Source organism: Hippocampus bargibanti, linkage group LG01 (genome assembly GCF_051943395.1).
Source record: "Hippocampus bargibanti isolate YZ-2025 linkage group LG01, ASM5194339v1, whole genome shotgun sequence".
NCBI classification, from domain to species: domain Eukaryota; kingdom Metazoa; phylum Chordata; class Actinopteri; order Syngnathiformes; family Syngnathidae; genus Hippocampus; species Hippocampus bargibanti.
Window position 1 is genome coordinate 11970048 of NC_142734.1, and position 23421 is coordinate 11993468.

General features: G+C 42.8%; 1 protein-coding gene across 3 annotated transcripts in view; it reads right to left on the minus strand.

Annotated features, from left to right (window-relative positions):
- LOC148903102 (uncharacterized) overlaps positions 1 to 23421 on the minus strand; it is a 47326-nt gene that overhangs the window by 10340 nt on the left and 13565 nt on the right. Inside the window, exons 2-3 of one of the 3 annotated variants that reach the window (XM_088996444.1) lie at positions 20865 to 21456; positions 1012 to 1118 (exon numbers count right to left, since the gene is read on the minus strand). In XM_088996444.1, coding sequence (XP_088852570.1) covers positions 1012 to 1118; positions 20865 to 20882 — 125 coding nt within the window. In that variant the 5' untranslated portion in view covers positions 20883 to 21456. Of the gene's footprint in view, positions 1 to 1011; positions 1119 to 14432; positions 14633 to 20864; positions 21457 to 23421 lie in introns of those variants that run through there. The other 2 variants (XM_088996435.1, XM_088996453.1) reach the window with 2 other exon arrangements.

The window sequence follows — 23421 nt, forward strand, 5'->3', positions numbered from 1 at the left end:
AACATCTTCAGCTCTGCTACCCCCAGCTCTGCTTCCTGTCTTTTCTTCAGTGGCACTGTCTCCAGTCCAAACATCATGGCTGGTCTCACCACTGTTTTGTACACTTTTCCTTTCATCCTAGCTGAAACCCTTCTATCACACATCACATCTGACATTTTTCTCCAGCCGCTCCAGCCTGCCTGGACACGCTTCTTCACCTCTTTTCCACACTCTCCATTGCTCTGGACAGTTGACCCCAAGTACTGAAAATTGTCCACCTTCTTTATCTCTTCTCCCTGTAGCATCACTCTTGCACTTGGATCCTTCTCATTCACACACATATATTCCGTCTTGCTGCGACTGATCTTTATTCCTCTCCTTTCCACATCTCTAGTTTCTCCGCCACCTGTTCCCTGTTCTCGCTACAGATCACAATGTCATCTGCAAACATCATGGTCCAAAGAGATTCTTGCCTAACATCGTCTGTCAGCTTTTCCATCACCATAGCGAATAATAAGGTGCTCAGAGCTGACCCCTGGTGGAGTCCCTCCTCCACTTTGAATTCCTCAGTCACACCGACAGCACACCTCACAACTGTCTTACAGTCATGATACATGTCTTGCACCGCTCTGACATACTTTTCCGTCACTCCAGACTTCCTCATGCAATGCCACAGATCTTCTCTGGGCACCCTGTCATACGCTTTCTCCAGATCTACAAAGACACAATGCAATTCCTTCTGACCTTCTCTGTATTTCTCTATCAGAATTCTTAAAGCAAACACTGCACCTGTCGTACTGTTTTTTGGCATGAAGCCATACTGCTGCTCACAAATGTTCACTTTTCATTATTCCTTTTCATGTATACTGTTTATATGACTGGGAATGTCAATGAATTAAACAATGGAGAAGAGAAATGGGTCAAAAGACATTAAATTTGCTGCTGTGAAATGGGAATTTCCCAGTTGTTCGACAAATAAAGGTTTTCTTATTTTATTTTATCTTACACAAAGGTTTATAGTTCAGTACTTACGCCCGGAGGACTTGGCCAATTTCATATTTGTCCGTCACATCGGATATGCTATCATAAGTCTGCCCATCTCGCAGCGCGAGGCACCCAAATGGCATGACGGCATTCACCTACCAAACAAACAAAGCACACACAAATACAGGAAATCACAAATGATTCGGTCGGTAATTTCAGTGTCATTCATCATTACTTGCACTTTGTCGTCGTCCTTGCTCCATTTTTTGCTGTAAAATACTTATTTTTGTATACTTTCATCCAAGTCTGTTTGTTGAGTCCAATTCTGTTCTGGAAGCATAACACATTCATTCGGTTGTTTATTTGCAACATCTATCAAGTTCAAATGAAGCTTTATTAAGGTCAATGTCTATTTGCGCCTGGAGCGGCCGGGGAAATGAACTCAGTTGAGAAGAAGGTGAAATTCATTTGTGTATTCATGCTAAAAGCTAATTTCCTTTCAAGTCGATCAGTTTCGAGGAATTTTAGTTGACTTTTCACTACCCATGATATGCAGTATAAATATCACACACACACACACACACACACACACACACACACACACACACACACACACACACACACACACACACACACACACACACACACACACACACGTGCGTGCGTACACACAGAAACATAACATTTATCTTGTTCATTTCTTAAACAAAGTGTGCCCGACCATCCAGGTAAGAGATGTAGTGAGTGAATCAGCAATCAATACAGTAAAACCTCTCCCAGTCCTTCACCCACCCCCATCATAGACGTTCTGTGGAATCTAACGCCATGTCTTCTCACTGCCTGCTCCTGTTCTAATGCAACCTTCCAGCATGTAACAGATGTAGTTGGGCCCATAGATATTGGCAAATGGACACATTTCTTTCATTTTAGCCATTCGAAATGCTGCCACAACAGATTTTAAATGAAAAGAACTCACGTCTTAAGAGAATTCAAGTCGGGTGATTGACTCGGTCATTTTATGACATTCTCTGCCTTATGGAACTCGTACTTTCACAGTATTGTCTGGGTCACTGTCCATTTGCACTGTGAAGTGATGAGTTGCTAAGCATCTGTTTGAATATGAGCAGAAAATATTGCCTGAAACACTTTATCTTGCTGCTTTTCTCAGCAGTCATATGGTCGATAAAAACAAGAGAAGCAGTTTCTTTGGCAGCCATACATGCCCACCTGGCTGTTGCTTACCAGAGTGGCCAATTGTCCTATTACTTTTTCAAAATATGAAGCACAAATATGTTCTGTTGTAAAACCTTTCTTGTCCGTCTCATTTTTATGTAAATTCCCGCACAATAAAGATAATGGTCTGCAGTTGAATCACTCCTTCCTGTTGTTGCAAATGTCATTCAGAGCCCCACAAAATAACACTTTTGTCAATATTCTCAATTGTGGACTTGACTACTTTCTTAGTGAATTAATACTGTACTAAAATGCCCTTGACTTTTCAGCTAAGTGGATAGTTCTAGCCACTTTATTAAAATCTGTCTGAAAATGAATCCATAAAACTGACCAAGGAAAAGCGATGGGATCACTTTTGAGAGCGCATTGGTGAACTGAGGCTATTAAATCACCTAATAAGGCTGTGAGGACTTTGGAAGTGGGTTTTTGAAGATTAGCCGACAGAGGAAGACAAGAACAGATAATAAACGGAGAAGAGCCAGAACAGACAACAATGCAAATTCTCATCGCTAATGACATTTTGAGAGTGCTAATTTAGGATTATGGAACAAATATCAGTGCAATGATTTAAACCCCAACCCCTTTGGTCTGAATGTACCAATCAGCATTGGAGATGATCAGGCGAGAGGCACTTCAGGATGTTCGGGACTTGTGAGGATTGTGCATGGTAATCCCGCCGCTGGCCCTAATCTCCAATCTGTATCTCTAATCCAGAGCATTGAGATACACTATGGGCGTATGTGCGTCCACATATGCATCTGTGAAATTGTCGGTTTGAGCGAAATTCAAAGGTCGCCGCAAATATGTCACATGTGCTTATCAGAGTTTGATTTGGATGATGAATGTTTGCATGCGCATGTGTGCCCTTCTGTGTGCCGCGGTAATTTGGTGCAGGCAGAAGGGAAATGAACGATGGATTAATAAAGGCTGAGTCTTGCGAGACGATCATGCAAGTGCTGCAACAGTTTCAAAGGTGGAGAAATTGAGGCTTAATTTGGATACAGTTCAATGAACAAACAAAAGTGCTGTGATTGAAATATGGACATGCTTGTTTTGCACCGAGGAAAGTTTGTGTAGAGAGCACGATTCAAACACCACACCATTCAAAGTGCTCTAAAACTGAAATGTGAAATGAACTGTGAAATGTAAATTTCTCCACTGTGAGACTAATAAAGGCATATCCAATCCAATCCAATCCAATCCAAAACGACATCATATTACAAGAAGGCAAATCAAATCATTCTATAAACAAAGTTGACAATGAAGTGCACTATTTATTCTATTGTCCCCCACATCATAAAAATTGGCAGACTGTCCTGATTTGATAATGGCAGGTGAAGAAAGATCAATTTTTTATACACAAATTGCTTCATTTTGCATAATTTGTTTTGAAAGCCTTTGACTGCCTGTAAAGTGCATAGGTATTGAGCTCAATTCTCGCTTCGGCTTCCCTGAGTGGAGTTTGCATGTTCTCGGCTGGGAGAGGCTCCAGCACCCCCCCCGCAACTCTGTGTGTTTCAGCGGATCGGAAAATGAATGGACGGATAAAAAATACATAGCGATGTCTGCCATGTAGGGATGAATGTAATATTAAAACTATACCCATGGATATTCATAAATCGGCACACAATTGACCAAGTCGTAAAAGGCATTTGAAAAAAAAAACATTTTATTTGTGAACTCTCAATTTTTTGTAATAAATCACATGCTCACAAATCTCTAAATATGTGTCAATTTACACCAGAATTGGAGGAGGAGGAGAAGGAGTCACTTTGGATGTCGACATGTGATTACTGTTCATCAATAGAATCTCATCTTTGAGAATATTTTGTCTCGATCTCATGCCTCAAGTGACCCTATATTAGCATAATTAGCAGCATGTAAGATTTAACGCATCAACTCGGACGTTGGAAGACATGCAATGATTAGCTGAGGTATTGAACACAGCCTCAATGTCGGTGCAACCGAAAATGACTATTCTTCATTTTCAAAATGTTCTTTATTCTCAATGCTGATTTATTTATAGGCCCATTTCCAAGATGATGGTGAGATTTTTGAACTGTTCTTTTTCTATTCATGTATGTCATGTATTTTATTATTGGTTTAATATTGACTCTATTGACTCTTTCCTTTGGGTTTCTTGTGAGATAAACAGGAGTTATATTTTTTCCTCTCAAGTTACAATGTAACAGTGCTGTATGGAACCACTTATATACTGAGTCAGTACCAACCTTGAAGTGGAGGCCGAGTAGGAGGCAAAAAAGAAGGAAGGGAGATGAGAACAGAGTGGTGAGAAAGATGAAAGATGAGCAAAGAGGTGTGAAAAGATGGGGTTGTGTGACTGAGGTGAACAAATAGAAAATACTGCAGCGATGGAAAACACAAAACTGCAGCGGCAGATTTGAGCCTGACATCTTTGCGCCTTCACAACCGTTTGTGAATGTTTACATCAGTAAAACTGATTTTGTGAGCATAGGGGTGACCGTGTGGGTATCTTTTGTCGGGATGTCTTCAATGTATCTGGAAAAAAAGTGTCAGCCTGTGACGTTCCACAGTACATCTTAGAAATTATAGTAAAGTTACATTCTAATGTGTATTTTAGCATTTGTGGCAAGAAAGGTTCAATGGCACAGGTTCAAATAGGTTGCAGTGTGTGAAAAAAATTAAGCTAATTACATGAAAAATAAACATTGAAATCTATGTTTGAAATGAGGATGCTCTCACCATGAAAGCTTGGAATTCTCCCCCTTTTATGATGTGAGGGATAAGACATGTCAAGTCTTCACATCTCACATGTTTACTTTAGATGAAAACTTTGGGAAATTTCTGGGAAATATTAAGCATCTATATTATTAAACGTCTCAGCGTTCAAGCACAAATGTGTATGTGGAACTGTTGCGGCTTGGAATTGAGGCGGATTTATGTGGGACAGGAGATGTGAGACAATTTCTTTTCGTCAATGGATGCTCCAGCTTTGTGTTTGATTTCAACATTTAGCTTGTAGCAAACATGCACATTTCACCATGATGTCCCTGATCCACTGGTGAAAAGGATGCTTTAAGCGTGAAATGTCGCCACTGCAAGACGAATTTATAAGGGCTAATCCAATCCAATAAAATGCCCCCCCGAGTTTCATATTTCTGAAAAAGGAATTACACGGAAAAGCAGCGGCAGTTCAGTGGCATTCTGGTAATTTTCCATTTGGAGATAGGACACCGATGTACTGTACATGCAAAAGTCGGGTGTGACTGCAGAGCTCTTTGAGACATCACACTTTCATTTCAAATTGCTTGTGCTGTTGTCATCTTGCTTGTTCACAAGTGCAGAGCCAAGGGTGCAGAGAGGCTCCATTATGAATGGAATGAAAAGTATTTTCATCAGTTTATAAGGTGACAATCAAGGATATTCTTAGCTCGCAATTCAATGTGCTGGCACTAAGGTTCAATCCCGCACAGATCTATCAATCTATCAGAAGCCAACAATACATTTTGTTGCTCATCGCTAAATAATGTGCCACCGTTGCGGATCCTATCATAAACTTAATCGTGAATGTAAATTACACATACTCTTTGTCGGTCTTCTGAGATTCAGCACGAGAGCTTTCAATGATAATAATGCTCTGTTTGCAGAAACACATGTCAGGTGGGGTTTCACTTAATATTGCAAAATGTTGCAGTGGTGGACAATTCAGCACGGTATCATACTGATGATAGGTGTTTCTAACATTTAAATAAGAGCATTGGAGTTACTGTATATCAGATTAGCAGAATGGTGCAGTGTAGTTCGTAGTGCAAACAAAATCAGACTTTTTTGAAGGCCAACAACAGCAGCAGCAATATCGAGGGGTTTTGGCAAAAAAGAAAGTAATTATCCACTTGTATGTTAATTTGCGATCAAAATGTACATATATGTGTTACACTTTAATTGTCAAACTTTTTACACCAAGCCTACTTTGGCCTTTGATTAAAAATTAAAATTCCTCTTTTATAAATGGTGAATAACATTAGATTAGATTAGACTAAATTATCTCACCTTTATCTCACAGTGGAGAAATTTAAATTTCACAACAGCAAAAACAAAATACAGGAGCTGCTGTAAAGGCAGCCACTCTCGCGGCACCATCCTGAAGTCAAAAACAAACAAAAAAATACTAATAATGAGACTTGAAAGAGGAAAGGATCAAAGCATCCTTTTCACCAGTGGATCAGTGACACCATTGTGGAATGTGAACGTCTGCTACAAGCTTGTGAAAGCAAACACGAAGCTGAAGCATCCGTTGATGAAAAGACATTGTCTCACATCTCCTGTCCCACGTGAATCCGCTTCAATTCCAAGCCGCGACAGTTCCACATCCACATCCGACATATAATTCATCTCAAATTGTGTGACAATATGTCACCGTCAATACTTTTTATTCTCCACCTTCGGCCCATCACAATTTGAGAACAACTGTATGATATATACTAACTGTATGATATTGTTTATATATACACTACACACAATGTTGGCAAGTAATTCATCATTATGGTTGATTTTAATTCCGAGTCGAGTGGTATGCATGCCTTCCTATGAAATATTTTATTTAAAATTCAATAATTTCCTGGGGAACGGTGCCAAGGCAGCAGAGAGTGTGTGTGGTTGACCTTATCTTACTTCTGCCTTTGTGAACAAGAACTTAGATCTCAAGTTAGCATGATGCACCCGTTACACACCAACACACACGGAAGTGTACATACACATGAGTACACAGTCCTATAAATTCCCGGTGCAACTGTTATGTGACAGCAACATATATTGACATGCTATGTCATGTCAATTTAATCTTCCAAGGGCCTTCAGAATGTGCCCATTTCCAGTGGAAGGTCTTCGTGTTTTTCTACAATTCTCCATAGAGACATTGAATAGACAAACAGTATGTAGACATCAATATATGTAGATGCCTATGCTTAGAAAGTCAACATTGTTTATGACTTTACATAAATAACAGACGAAACTGCCAGTCAAATTAGTCATCTGGGAATGGGGGCCCTGGAAATTCGAGCCCCACCCTGGTCCTGCCGACACAGGAGCTGCCAACCATGTAAACATGCTCAACAACACAACAAAAAGAGTCAGCAGGCCAAATCAATCAATCAATCAATCAATCAATCAATCAATCAATCAATCAATCAATCAATCAATCAATCAATCAATCAATCAATCAATCAACAAAAAAAACTAAATAAATAAATAACAATAACAATAATTACATGAATATACAAAAGTTTTCCAAATATAAGGCACCACACATTATAAGGCGCTACAGTAGACGCTGGAGTTACACACTACTTCTTCTTCAGGGTGAAATGGAGTTGGTAACTGCTGCCAGTAGTTGCAAGATCTGTTGTGGCTCAATATGACTTCACATATAAGGCACACCGGTGTATAAGGCAAAGGGTCATCTTTTGAAGAAAATCTGTCATGATCTTGGTTGGCGACCAACGGGTGGCGCTGTCGGCCCCGCCTGCACCTGCAGAGGTGCTGGTCGTCCCAATCAGTGGCGGACTGCCACGTTCGGATTGGCGACCAACGGGAAGTGCTGTCAGCCCTGCCTGCAGCCTCGCAGGTGCTGGTCGTTCCCAATCAGTGACACTCAAAAGGATTCCCTGCACGAACATTCGCTGTCGGGTCATTGATGTATGCAATTGTATGCACTGTGTATGCATTGTACGCCGTGCATGTGTAACGGAGTTGTGCACTAAGATTATTAAATTATGACGGAAGTGACGCAACGGCGCACAGTGTGGCATAAAGTCCCGCCCATAGTTTTCAGGACTACTTGGACGAGACTTATGGTGAGTCGCATTTCTCTGATGGTCTGGATAAACGCGCATTTTCATGACAATATCTTATTTTGTTTCCCCTTTTGTACTTTCTAGTGTTGTCTAATTAGTTCCCTGATTCCTTTCGAGTCCAGATTACCTTTTGTGTCATTATTTAATTCAAGTTTTGTTGAGTGGAACTTTGAAGCACGAATGCTTCATAGTGCTTTTCTGTTGCGCAGTTAATCACAAGACGAAACCCATGCGACTTCACCCATCCCTTCTTCCATAATGTGTTGCAGGTAATAATTGTTTCATTTAGTTTTTATTGTATAGTATTTAGTTTCTTGTGTCCTGTTTAATTCGGCGGTGAGTGTTTGTGGCGGGTCGAACTGTGCCGCCATTAACCAGCGGACCGCGTGTTCGCGCCGAGTCTCCGCAAGTGATGCGTCCAGGGACATCATGTAAATAACAGTGAACTTGTGTTGTAATCTTTTTTTTCTGTAAATATATACAGAATGAACAACCACACGTTGTTCATTCTGTCTTATTATCTACAATGTTTTGCATATTAAGAACTACTTGGACGAGACTTATGTTAATCACCAGACGAAACCCATGCAACTTCACCCATCCCTTCTTCCATACTGTGTTGCAGAAATAAAAGAAATTAAAAGACACATCCATGCGTCTGGTATTATTAAGACTGCAGCATCGTGGAGCTCAAGACAGCTCAATCTTGGCAGACTTTTACTCTTGGTCTTTATTTGATACTTTGTATTTTTTCTGTTTGAATGACTTCGATGTTTTAGATTTTGTTCCTGTTGACTTTATTTTAATACAATTTCTCAAACACAACCTGCTGCTCACTCCTGCCTGCTTTTTGGGATCCACCTCTGCCATCACCACCTTGCAAACCGTGACAAAATCAAGGCTTTTGGGTGCGACTTATACACTGGGAAATATGGTATATAGATGGAATATCTTTTCTTCTATACTCACGCATACATACATACATACATACATACATACATACATACATACATACATACATACATACATTTTATATATATATATATTGTGATGTCACGAGAGGCTGTGTCCTGGAGGGGAAATACATCCCCCTAAGATGGCTCCACCCAGAGAGAGTCTTGGCCCCAGCTGGTGGAAGGCAGCAATTCAAACCACACACCTGCGGCTGATCACGGCTTGATTGGCAAGCGAGGCTCTTAAGGCAGAGAGCCTCTGAGTGTGGAGCTTGGGGGAAAGACAAGCTCGATTGCTGTGCTCTGTGAAGAAGTTGATTGCTGCGTGGAACTCATCGCCAGTTGGGACCACACGACTGGACACTGGATTTGAACCTAGCTAAGGTGGCTAGGCTACATGAGGAGGACGTCAAGAGGGGTGAGGCCTAGAGACTCTTGGAAAAGAACTCCGTCTTCAGTTTTACCTCAGAAGAGACTTTATTTGGATTTAAGTCTCAGTATTTGGAATTAAATATCAGAAGAGACTTTATTTTTTATAAGTAGTGGAAGAGACACTATTCAAACCTTTGTTGCTTGTGAATTCCCCCTGGAACCCTTGATTAAAACCTTTTGTTTGTATCCAAACCTGTCGTCCATTGCACTTCTTGTCCTGTCCCGCTGAGAGCTAGCCTCTCATGACATCACATATATATATATATATATATATATATATATATATATATATATATATATATATATATATATATATATATATATATATATATATATACAGTAAAGTCTCGTTATATCGATAGTCCCTGTTATATCGATACTATTTCTATGCACGCACTGGGAAAATTACATGCAAACAGGGTCGGATATATCGATAGTCCCGGTTATATCGATATTTTTTCGGACTCCCTTGAGTATCGATATAACGAGACTTTACTGTATATATATATATATATATATATATATATATATATATATATATATATATATATATATATATATATATATATATATTGTGATGTCATGAGAGGCTAGCTCTCAGCGGGACAGGACAAGAAGTGCAATGGACGACAGGTTTGGATACAAACAAAAGGTTTTAATGTATATATATATATATATATATATATATATATATATATATATATATATATATATATACAGTAAAGTCTCGTTATATCGATACTCAAGGGAGTCCGAAAAAATATCGATATAACCGGGACTATCGATATATCCGATCCTGCGCCGAACTGCATTAAACAAAAGCCGCCAAAAGAGGGCAGCCAAGCGCCATATAAGAAACGGAGCTGGACATTAGCTCCCTTTTTTGTTCCCCCAATGTTGCCTCAAAATGGCACATATAATTCTTTAATGATTGTAAACATGTATGCTTTAATCTTCAGAACTACAGTGTATTTGAAACATATTCATAACTGGATGTGTAACAAGAAAGCATATTATCCGAATCTGAAGCTATTGTTTGGATTCACAAGCAATGCAAGACGTCTTGGCGTGAAGTCATTTTTATTTGCATTTGAATAAAAAGTGACATCGGCTGTCCTTTAATACACAGTATGGAATGTTAATAATTTTCAAAATCATCGCGCTTCAGCAGACAAAACAAGAAACATTGTTGCAAAAAACGATTGCATTCATATACAGTACAGTGGGCATGTACATAACACAACAGGGAAACTGCAACGCTTACATCTTACTGTATTATGTATACAATTTAAAAAAGTCATCAATCTTCTTCTGCTTCCCATTTTTACCTTTTAACACAAACACTTCAATCTCGTCTGCTACACACGAGCTAGCGTCTGAAAATGAAAATGGCTCTGCTACACGAGTGCTGGGCACGTAACCAAGTCACCTGACCAAGTCGACCAATGGCGCGACCGATGGCGTGTCACGTGACAAAGTCACACGGCCAAGTCAACCAATAGCGCGACCGATGGCGGCTCATGTGACCAAGTCGACCAATGGCGCGACCGATGGCGGCTCCCGTAACAAGACACGTGACCAAGTTGACCAATGGCGCGACGGATATATCGATGTAAACAACAAAAATGGCCGGCGGGGGATGAAAAGGAGCACCGTAATAACCGGATTATCGTAACAACCGGGTATCGTACTAAACGGTACTAATTATACATAAAAAGACTAGAAATGTGCAAGGGAAACAAAAATAATATCTTAATAAGCGGTACTATCGATATAACCGATATCGATATAACGAGACTTTACTGTATATATATATATATATATATATATATATACGGGAGTCGGAAAAAATATCGATATAACCGGACTATCGATATATCCGATCCTGTGGCATGTAAATTTTCTCCTTGCGTTCATAGAAATAGTATCTTAATAAGCAGTACTACTGATATAACCGATATCGATATAATGAGACTTTACTGTATATATATGGTCTGGATTAATGCGCATATACATTCACGTTTTTGCAGTCCTGGGGGTGGTGAACGTGGCATTCTCACACGGAAGACAAAGGACGACACAACATTTGTTGCAAACGGATTTATCATGAATGGAAATGAGAATGTGGAAATGTTGACGCCATTGTAGCGCTTTTTGACTGCTGTTTCTGCCTTGCTGTTTGCAATGTTGTAAAATTAAATAAACACATTTGAGAAAGGCCTCTGCTGAGAATTGTGATGATTGCCACAAATTGATGATGAGCATGTCAGGCAATTGCTTCCTCCTTCATCTTTTTTGATCTATACTGAAGATCGCTCTTGATTATCCTGATCAGGTTTGTACGGTAGCAAGAGTTGAAAACAACCTTCTTTGTATGTCTCTTGCACCTAGACTTTGAGATTCGTTAGTAGGAGCGTTATTAGATTCACAACCCCTTGTAAGAATTGCAATGGGTGTAATTAGGAAACAATAACACAATCAATGTGCCAGATGCATCTGAAAGCGCACGACATATTTTGCCATTAATATCACTTTGGCCTGCGAAACATTAAACAGGAATTGGTCTCCTGATTACTCCCAAGCTTATTGCCCCAGCTGACAAGCACGTGTAGGATATTGAGCCGAGTGCGTGGCCGCCTCAGGTTGCTTGGCGGCTTTATTACGATATTGTGATGTTAAAGTGGAGCGAGCGCAAGAGTTGCTAGGGCAAAAGAGAAAATTCCCCTGGAGAAATGCTGAGGCAAGCAAATGGATAATCTGAAAATAAAGGATATTGGGTACACCTCAACTCACGTTTTATGAGGTAAGCATCAGAATTAGAATCAGAATCAGAATCATCTTTATTGCCAAGTATGAAGAACACACAAGGAATTTGTTTCCGGTAGAACACGCTGCACTAGTATCGTCGTCAAAAAAACGTCAAAAAAAGCATCAACATGTAACAGCTCGGACGTGTGTGTTGTTGTGGAGTGTGTGCGTGTGTGTTGGGCAATCAATTCAATTGCTTTTATTTCTTTTTCTGTTTATCCACTAGGGTGCTTCTCCAGCTTAGACTAAACACCAATTCCCACGCTGCTCATAGTGCCACTCTCATCTCAGCCTTTTATTATGTGTGTTTGTGGATAGTGCATCTTTAAAGAAATACCATCCAATGAGTCTACACACACACACACACACACACACACACACACACACACACACACACACACACACACACACACACACACACACACACACACACACACACACACACACACACAAACACACGCACACACACACACACACGCACACACACACACGCACACACACACACACACACGCACACGCACGCACACATACACACACACACACACACACACACACACACACACACACACACACACACACACACACACACACACACACACACACACACACACACACACATACACTAATTTTGCAAATCTTGGTTATTTGTGTAAAAATCCTCAAACAAGAAAATCCTTGACCAAAGTGGAACAACATTAGCATTCTAAGTCTTGCTTAATGTTTCAAACTGTCGTAAATCTGGTAGCTTTGCATCCAATAATTTACCCCAAAAAATTGTGAGCACACAATGGGCCAACTACAGTGATGGGAAGAATAAAAAATACAACTGGCTTTTGCGTTCTCTCTGCAGAAGGTTGGGAGAAGTAATACTTTTGCCATAGTTCTGCAATCACACAGGAATTCAAATTTCAAGGATTTTTATTAAAGGACAAGCGACAACACTTTTTTGTTTCCTAACTGACACCAGAAAAACGTTTTATAACATCTAAAATACCCAAAACACGCAGTGTGATACTTTTATTCAAATGTAAAACACCAATAAAAATGACTTAAAATGTTCGAAATCTGCAAAAAAATTGAGCTGCGAATTGGGCATTTTCAGAAAGTCACGCCCCCAGTTCGCCAAGACGTATTGCATTGTTGGAGAATCAAAACAATGGCTGCAGATTCGGAGAATATGCTTACTTGTTACACATCCAGTTATGAATATGATTCAAATAGTTCTTAAGAGGACACCATACATGTTTGCAATCAATTAAATAATTTATTCCATGCCATTTTGAGGCAACATTGGGGGGAAATGTCACAAATAGCACAAAATGGCCACCGAGCTGATGCGTAAAATATAGCTATATGCGGTGAAATCTTATTAAAATACGCTCAGTAGAAGTCATTTGAAGCCATTTTACAAATTATGGACACAACTTGTCCGGAGACGTCGGTTGTGCTTTAAGGGTCTGTAGTATATTTTCTGGAAGCTTCAAAACAAACACAAAACGTTTTTTCCAATTAACACACATATACACACACAACCAAAAAAAAAAAATCATTGCCAGTTGGAGAGAAAAAAAATGTGCAGTCAATATCAAACAATCCATCTGGGTCAAGGCTGCCCAACTCCTTTTTGTCATAATTGTTGTTCTTTTGGATGGCTGTCGTAAGTGTAAACCCATATAAATGTCTGATTGCATTATATTCTCTCATGTACACACCTAATTCAGTTAAATTAATTTTTACGAGAAACCAGTAAATAAATGTCTGTTGGAAAAAAAATCAATGTACAGTGGTACCTCGGTTCTCGACCATAATTCGTTCCGGGACCCTGTTCGAAAAGCGATTTTTTCGAACACCGAAACCACCTCTTTGCTCCTGTCACTTGCGAGTTGACAGCGGGGGGGCTCTCCCGGCCGTTCTCCACCCGCTGTCATTCTCTAATCACGGACACGGGGCATTTATACAGTTCGCGATTACCTCGCCAATGCCGGATGATTGCGTCAACCCGCCACCGTTGTTGGAGTTGAGACATGCCTTCATCTTCTATGTGTCTTAATTTGTCACCTCTGACATAGTCAATAATCACATCAAACAGTTCTGGTTCACTAAGGGCGGCAAGGTCCTCAGTATCACTCTCATCCACTGCGCCGGCAACAGTTAGTAGCTGATTGACATTCAAAGCTAATAGTCTCTTTTGGATCTTGAAAATCAATACCCGTCGTGGAGTTGTGGGAGCCATCGTTAGCCCCTGAAGCCTCTACTCTCTGGAGAACGGACAGCACTACAGTCTTCCCTGAAGCTTTAGGCACAGGTTCTCTTCGGAGCAGCTCCCAATCTGCCCACAATCCCGGACGAGCCCCCAATTGTAACCGGCCTCAGGCCTAGGGGATACCTGGGTCGGTCCAAAGCGCTTCACAGGCAGGTAGCACTGTGGACGACGAGGAAAGACGGGACGAGACAACCGTGTTAATCAGCTTCCCACAACGGCATTTATAACAACTCCTCAAAACATCAATTCAGCAATTTCAATATCAGAATACATTCATGTGTAGATCTATACATTCAACATCTATACATTGTATATATCCTCCACATTCGCACATGCTTATGCACGTCTGCCCGCTCGTGTGTGTTGTACTGGGAACTACAATTGACATCCAAAAATCCAAATTCATCAAAGCCACAAAATATTCATCAAAGCCACAAACAAGGTTTCATATCTAGCATCGCCCAATAAGTCCCCAATTACTTTAACATCTTGAGAATATCTAACACTTATTATTTTGAATACCTGTGAACGACGAGGAAAGACGACACGAGACAACCGTGTTAATCAGCTTCACACAACGGCATTTATGACAACTACGCATGCGTGAGCTGAGCCTACATCGCCTTCCTCTGTTCCATTCACAGGCGCGTAGCGCCCTCTCCTGACTTGGTAGTCTAATCGACTAACATACAATAACAGAGGTCGTTTCTAACCCCCTACACTCTCCCCTGTTTTAAAAGATGTCCCCCGACATCTTGACTATACCAACAAGTAGTCAAGTACCAGTAGAAGCACAGTCATCTGTCTGGTCTCCGTAGGGTGGTGTCAATCACCTTCTACTGCTACTACATTCAAGTCCATACCGTCGGGGTAGAGTAGCCATAGTGTTCAGGTCGCACTAGATAATGAGTCGTGGGGTAAGGCATGCAAGTATACAACACATTTACCCCAGGTCTCCAAGCCTGGTATGATGGATGACCCAAGTGTTCATATGTAAATATCTCTCTGGGTCTTAGAGTACGAGTAGACCTTCGTGGCAGTGATTCCATTCCACTTTGTGAGGCGGTGTCCGATTCCACCAACTCCGCCGGCGCTCCTGCATCACCCTCATTATCATCCATTACAAGTTGTTCCGGGCTTCCCTCAGCAGGCAGGCTGTCAGCTGGTGTTGGTTTTGGTAATGATGCTGGTACGACCAGTGGAAACACTTCCTCTAGCTGCTGCCCATCCTCTGGTTCCGTAGTTTGTGCCTGGGCGTGGAATTCTGATGCCACAGCTCTTAAATTGTGCGGTTCAGGTTGAGACACCTGATGACTGCCTGTCCTCCTTGTATACACAGGTAACCGTCGGAGATTGTATGAACATCCCTCCTCTTCATCTGAATATCCAGACTCCTGCCCAACTGCTTCCCTGCTATAAGCCTGTCTGTCTAGCTGTTTTTTTCTGCTTCTTTGCCTGTCTGTCTAGCTGTTTTTCCTGTTTATTTGGCTGTTCAACTGGCAAATCATTGACAGACATTAGGAGATTACGGTGCAACACACGGGTAGTTTTGTCTCCGTTTTCTGCCTGAACCTTGTACACTGGTCCATCTCCCACTCTTTCAGTGACCCTGTGGACTTTTTCCTCCCAGTAAGCCCGGAGCTTGCCAGGTCCACCCCTCTCAGATAGGTTCCTGACAAGTACACGATCCCCTGGCTGGAGTGCAATGCCTTTAACACCACGGTCATAGTATTTCTTCCTTTTTTCAGCGCTCTTTTGACTGTTCTCGGAGGCAATTCTGTAAGCATCTTGCATTCGACAGGCCCACTTAGGTGCATATTCCTGTCGGCTTTTTACTTCTTCGTCCGCTGTCAGACCAAAAACTAAGTCAATGGTCAACCGGGGAGACCTTCCATAGAGGAGGAAGAACGGTGAATAGCCAGTGGACTCATGTCTTGTACAGTTGTACGCATGAACTACATGAGGCAAATAGTCTTTCCACTCAGCTTTCCTTTCTTCTTGGAGAGTGCGTAGCATCTGTAACAATGTTCTATTCAGACGTTCTACAGGGTTGCTCTGCGGATGGTATGGGGTGGTTCGGGAATGCGCAATGCCAGACAACTGTTGAAGCCGCTGGAATAGACTGTTTTCAAACTCCCGACCTTGATCATGATGTAGTCTCTCTGGATAAGCGAACCGTGGAATAAAATCACTAAAGATTTTCTCAGCAGCAACCTTGCCTGACTTACTCTTAGTCGGGTAGGCTTGTGCAAAACGAGTAAAGTGGTCTACCAGGACTAGAATATACTCATAGCCTCCTTTACTTGGCTCCAGATGGAGATAATCAATCGAAATGAGCTCAAATGGAGCACTAGTAGTGATGTTGCCCATGGGTGCTTTTTCCGGAATGGTGGGGCGTTTCTGTTTAATGCAGGAACACTGGCGAATGACGTAGTTTTCTATTTCGTGCTGCATGAATGGCCAATAGAACCTCTGCCTTGCAAGGTTGATCACCTTGTCAGCTCCAACATGACCCATGTCATCATGCAGGTGTTTAAGCACCGTCGACTTCAGCTTACTCGGGAGAACGAGCTGTTTCCATTTCCCCGCCTGTCTGTATAAAATCCCCTTGTCCAGTTTCAGTCTATTCCATTCGTGTACTAGTCTCCTTGCCTCTGGTCCCATTTGTCTTTTATCTTTGTCATTGGGGTTCCATCCCCTACCTCAGAGATTGACGCATCCTCTTCCTGAGCAGCTCTGATATCATCTGGAGTGATAACGGGGACTGTCACCGGAAGAAAATCCTCACCATCAGAGGTGGCCTGCAACGCCGCCATCCATGGCACATCCTCCTCAGCCACAGCCTTGTCCCCCTGCCATATGGTGGAAACCACGTCTGGGGGCAAAGTTTCAGTGTACTCCTCTGTGTGTCCCTCCAGCTTAACTGGATAACGCGACAGTGTGTCGGCATCAGCATTCGCCTTGCCTGGCCTGTACTTTATTGTGAAGTGGAAATCCGCCAATTCACCCACCCAGCGATGTCCGGCAGCATTGAGTTTGGCCGTGCTTAGAACGTACGCGAGAGGGTTATTGTCCGTGTACACAGTGAATGTGGGTGCATAGTAGAGATAATCTCGAAATTTGTCGCAGATTGCCCACTTCAACGCCAGAAACTCAAGCTTTCCAGAATGGAGATGATAATTTTTCTCTGAAGGTGAGAGTGTTCTGGATCCATAAGCAACAACGCGAAGTTTATCTCCCTGCTGCTGATAAAGCACAGCCCCCAGACCTTCATTGGATGCGTCCGTATTTAACACAAAGGGTAGATTAAAGTCTGGGTAGGCTAAAATAGGTGGACCAGTCAATACATCTACCAGGCGGGAGACCACAGCACTGTGTTCGGGGCCCCACTGAGCAGGGTTACCAGAGGGAAGCTGGCCTAACTTGGTGACTTTCCTTTGGCGTGCAGCGGTGTTGTGAACTGGCCTCTGGTCAGGCTGAGTGGCCCCCTCTACCAGTTTAAACAGCGGCCGTGCAATCCTGGCAAAGTCCTGTACGAAGGATCTATAGTAGCCCAAGAACCCCAATAGCGCTCTGACTTCCCCTACATTGCGTGGTTCTCTCTCTTTTAACTGCAAAACGGCTTCCAGGTCTTTAGGGTCTATGCGGACACCATCACTTGACACAAGACGACCCAAGTACCTCACTTGTCGTCTGAACAGTTCACATTTATTCGGACGTAGCTTTATGCCATGCTCCCGCAGCCGGTTAAGCACTTTCCTCAGGTCCTCTACGTGTTCATGAAATGATTTTGAAAATCAGAGCACGTCATCCAGATAAGGAGAGCAGCATCCGTCCCTCAGGCCATCAAGAACGTCCTCCATACATCTTTGAAAGGCTGCTGGCGCATTAGTTAGGCCAAATGGGAGGCGGAGCCACTCGGACAGCCCCCAAGGGGTGCTGAAAGCCGTTAGATGCCTGGAACTGTCATCAACAAAGCCCTGGTGGTAAGCGCTGCCTTGGTCAAGTATTGAGAACCAAGAGTAGCCCCCCAGGTTATCTAGCAGATCTTGAATGCGTGGGAGTGGATGACGATCAGGGACAGTTTTCCGATTTAGCTCCCTAAAGTCAACGCACAGGCGCAAGCTTTTATCTTTTTTTCTAACACAGACGACAGGAGATGAGTATGCTGAAGTGGATTTTCTTATCCAACCATGGTGAAGTAGGTTTTGCACATAGTCTTTCACCTCTTGATAAAGGGGTTTTGGAATGGCATTGTAACGCTTTTGCACCGGCGTGTTGTCAGTGAGTTGGATCTTGAGTTGCAGGTTTGGAATGCAACCTATATCAGCATCACCTCTTGCAAAGACATCTGACTCTTCATACAACATGTCTCTGGCAATCCCCTGTTCTTCCTCTTTAAGATGTGACAAGTCAACCAGAGGATGCCACTTGTCTGTGGTCAGAGCCGCGCAGCTTTGAACGGCGGGACTGTTTAGTGCCTTTGGATTGTCAGAGCACTCCTTAAAGGGCACGACCCCAGTAACTTCCTCAATTGAGCCGAGAACAGTTCTCTGTGGAAGATAAATGTCATGTTTACTAACATTCTGAATGGGAATTTTTACCATTTTTGTCGGCTCCCTGGGTACATGTACTAACGAGGAGACCGGCTCTAGCCCCTCAAGGCAGCTGTTCCCTATACTGGGCTCAAATAGCATTGTTCCCCCCTTGGCCCATGCTCTTACTCTGCACTTCACCTCCCATACCTTGCCCGCAGGAATAATGAGTCCCTTCTTCCCAACACACACAGGGTACTGGAGGAATGTCTGATCAGGGCCCGATTTCTGAAGCACAGAAATCAAGGTCTCTACTATGCGTTCACTGACACTCATGGCTTCTTTCAGTATGGCTCCAATGTCCACCTGTTCATTATTCTCTTTGATCATTTCTGCAATCACATTGCTTCCTAAGAGAGGACAATTCACACAACTCGTACTGATTAGTATGGGCACTTGTATGTCAGCATGTCCATGGCTTCCACTCCGTTTCTGCAACCCCACATTTACCCATCCATCAAAGGGAACCGCTGTGCCATTCACTGCAGATACCCCAAACGGTTGGTCCGGAAATAGGGATGAAAGTGGCTGAATGGTTACGTTGGGCAGTGCTTCCTCTACCCACGCCCTACTCACCACGGTCACTTGAGACCCTGAGTCAAGCAGCATTTGGAGTGGGACCCCATTGAGTGCACATGAGACCATACATCGCTTGCCAATTAGTAGTGCTACATGTTTTTTTGATGTTGACTGACACTGCGTCGTCAGACTTATGGATGTTAATGGTTCAACCAAGTTGCTTTGTAGTGGAGGCTTATCATTGGCATTGATCACTGGAAGCCTCACTCCAGTGACCTTTCCCCGTTTCCCAGTGCCTTTCTTCGCAGACAGCCCACAGTTCTATGTCCTTCCTGACCACAAATGAAACAGTGAGGGCAGCTCTTAATGTTCTTCCGCACACAGGCCTGACACCTGCCCCTAGTCTCATTCGTTGGTGTCTGGGGTCGCGTCGAGGATCGAGTCAAGGACGGACCTGGATCTACCTGAGGCGCCGATTCTGTAGGTTTAACAACTTGGGCAAAGTGTTTGGTCAGTGCGGTCACTTGTGCAGTCAGCTCGAGAATGGCAGCACGGTTAGCCTGTAATTCAGAGTCAACTTTGGTCTGGTTAATCTGGTCAGTTTGATTAGTTTGAGCAGCATGGACATTCACAGATCTATTTTTAGTCACAGTACTGAGGCGTTTCACCCTCTCAGCCTCTTCACTTGTGGACTTGGTAAGTTGTTCTAACAGGACATCATCACGAACCTGTAAATCGGTAAGGAATGGTTTGAGATCACATCTGACATGATAATTCTTCTCATTTAGCCCTTGATAGAGTGTGTGCAGAAATGTACCTTGGACAAGTTTTTGATCGTAACCAAAATCTGCACCTGGTTGTTGTGACTCAAACATAATTCTTTGCTTCAAACCCATCAGTCTATATAAAAATTGCTGTGGGGACTCACTGTCTCGCTGCTGAGCGGTACTGAGTTCGTTGAAGAGCTCAGAGCTGCTCTTATCTCTGATATGTGATCGTAAAATTGTTTTTAACTGTGACATTGTAAGACCCTCTGTATCACTTAGCATGTCTCGGAATGTTCCAGGTTTAGTTATCTTCGACACAGTGCGGATAACCTCAGACTCGCTAAACCCTTCTTGTAGTCCCTCATCCATTTGTCTACACAGGCTACGGTATGACAGTTCAGACCCGGTGTCAGAAATCTGACCACCATAAATTTTGAACTCCCTCCGTGGAAACAGAGCAGCTACATCTGTGTACTTCACCATCTGCTCACCCATACCGGAGGATAAACCGGCATGTTCAGGAGGAGCACCACCTGAACTGTTGGCGATGATCCTGCCCGGTGTGTGGATGTCTCTCGGTGGAAGATATGGAACCTCAACTTCTCCTCTCAGGTCAGCTCCTTCCCCAGTAGGTTCCTCCGGGGCATCTAGGAGCTCGCTGATCATGTCATCGAGGTGAAGGAGTTGAGACATGCCTTCATCTTCTATGTGTCTTAATTTGTCACCTCTGACATAGTCAATAATCACATCAAACAGTTCTGGTTCACTAAGGGCCGCAAGGTCCTCAGTATCACTCTCATCCACCGCGCCGGCAACAGTTAGTAGCTGATTGACATTCAAAGCTAATAGTCTCTTTTGGATCTTGAAAATCAATACCCGTCGTGGAGTTGTGGGAGCCATCGTTAGCCCCTGAAGCCTCTACTCTCTGGAGAACGGACAGCACTACAGTCTTCCCTGAAGCTTTAGGCACAGGTTCTCTTCGGAGCAGCTCCCAATCTGCCCAGAATCCCGGACGAGCCCCCAATTGTCACCGGCCTCAGGCCTAGGGGATACCTGGGTCGGTCCAAAGCGCTTCACAGGCAGGTAGCACTGTGAACGACGAGGAAAGACGACACGAGACAACCGTGTTAATCAGCTTCCCACAACGGCATTTATAACAACTCCTCAAAACATCAATTCAGCAATTTCAATATCAGAATACATTCATGTGTAGATCTATACATTCAACATCTATACATTGTATATATCCTCCACATTCGCACATGCTTATGCACGTCTGCCCGCTCGTGTGTGTTGTACTGGGAACTACAATTGACATCCAAAAATCCAAATTCATCAAAGCCACAAAATATTCATCAAAGCCACAAACAAGGTTTCATATCTAGCATCGCCCAATAAGTCCCCAATTACTTTAACATCTTGAGAATATCTAACACTTATTATTTTGAATACCTGTGAACGACGAGGAAAGACGACACGAGACAACCGTGTTAATCAGCTTCACACAACGGCATTTATGACAACTGCGCATGCGTGAGCTGAGCCTACATCGCCTTCCTCTGTTCCATTCACAGGCGCGTAGCGCCCTCTCCTGACTTGGTAGTCTAATCGACTAACATACAATAACAGAGGTTGTTTCTAACCCCCTACACATAGTAAGCGGGTCGGATCACCTCCTGCCTTCTTACTCGCTGTGTTTTCTTTGATTTGTGAATAAACATCCTGCTTGGGTAGTGCGTGTCTGTTTTGGGATCCCAAACATTCCACTACGTTCCGACGAGTCAGCTGCCGTCACTCTCGCTCGGACCGTGACAGCTACGGATGACTCGGCTACAGGATGTTCTTTTCTCTTAAAATATCTATCCAATGACACTTGCTCTCACGCCCACAGTCACATCACTAGATTTCACAGCCTCCTTATTCTTTAATATCGTACTTTTCGTAGATTTCGCCATGCTGTATTCCCTCGCCAGATCAGACACTCGCACACCTCCTTCATATTTTGCGATTACAGTAAAGTCTCGTTTTATCGATTTTCAAGGGAGTCCGAAAAAATAGCGATATAACCGGGACTATCGATATATCCGACCCTGTTTGCATGTAATTTTCTCTGTGCGTGCATAGAAATAGTATCGATATAACCGGGACTATCGATATATCCAATATCGATATAACGAGACTTTACTGTATTTCTTTCTTAAATGCAATAGTTGTACGCACTACTTTTCTTTTGTCACTTTAAGCAGCACTTACTTTCTTTGGAGGCATGATTAGGGGCTAAAACTCTTCGTACACCTATATTAAACGCTAGAGCAAAACGCAGCACATCCGCTAGCGACAACAGTTGGTCACGGAGAGAGCGATACACCAGTGCGCCGCTCAGCTCCCCACCCTCGCGTACGCACTCACGTGTCGTTTTGGCGTTCGAACACCGATTGATGTTCGAACGCCGAAGCAAGAATGTCTCGAATATTTTGTTCGAACACCGATTTGTTCGAACAGTGAGGCGTTCGAGAACCGAGGTAGCACTGTATTTTAAAAGGAGATTGGTAACAAAAATACTTTGAATATCTTTTGGCCCAGTCTTGCTAAAACTGAGCTTAATCTATCAGAAATATGAAGCGACATACATGATTTGTCTTTGCGGGCCATGTAAAACGCTGTGGTGGACCGGATCTTCCCCTTGGGCCTTAAGTTTGCCACATGTGCACTGGGTCATTCCATAGATGACTATTGTCACTGGGATCAGTAATGCTCTCTTCATCATATGACTCTTGGTTCTTCACCTCCACGTCTCTTCATCTAGTTGTCACTCTTCTCACACTATTGCCTCCCTCCATTGCGCTTCACAACGGGAGTTTACCGGTGGCTTCTGTCTACTCATCAGGCTGATTGCAAAATGAACCTAGAGAGGTTTTCTCTTGTCACAGTGTGTGGCCAGACAGAGAAATCACGGTCAGACAACTTGTATACAACCAGTAAATCGATTGACAAATCATGGATGTATCTTTTTTATCCACTATTCTATTGGAATACATCCTCCATTTTCCAAGC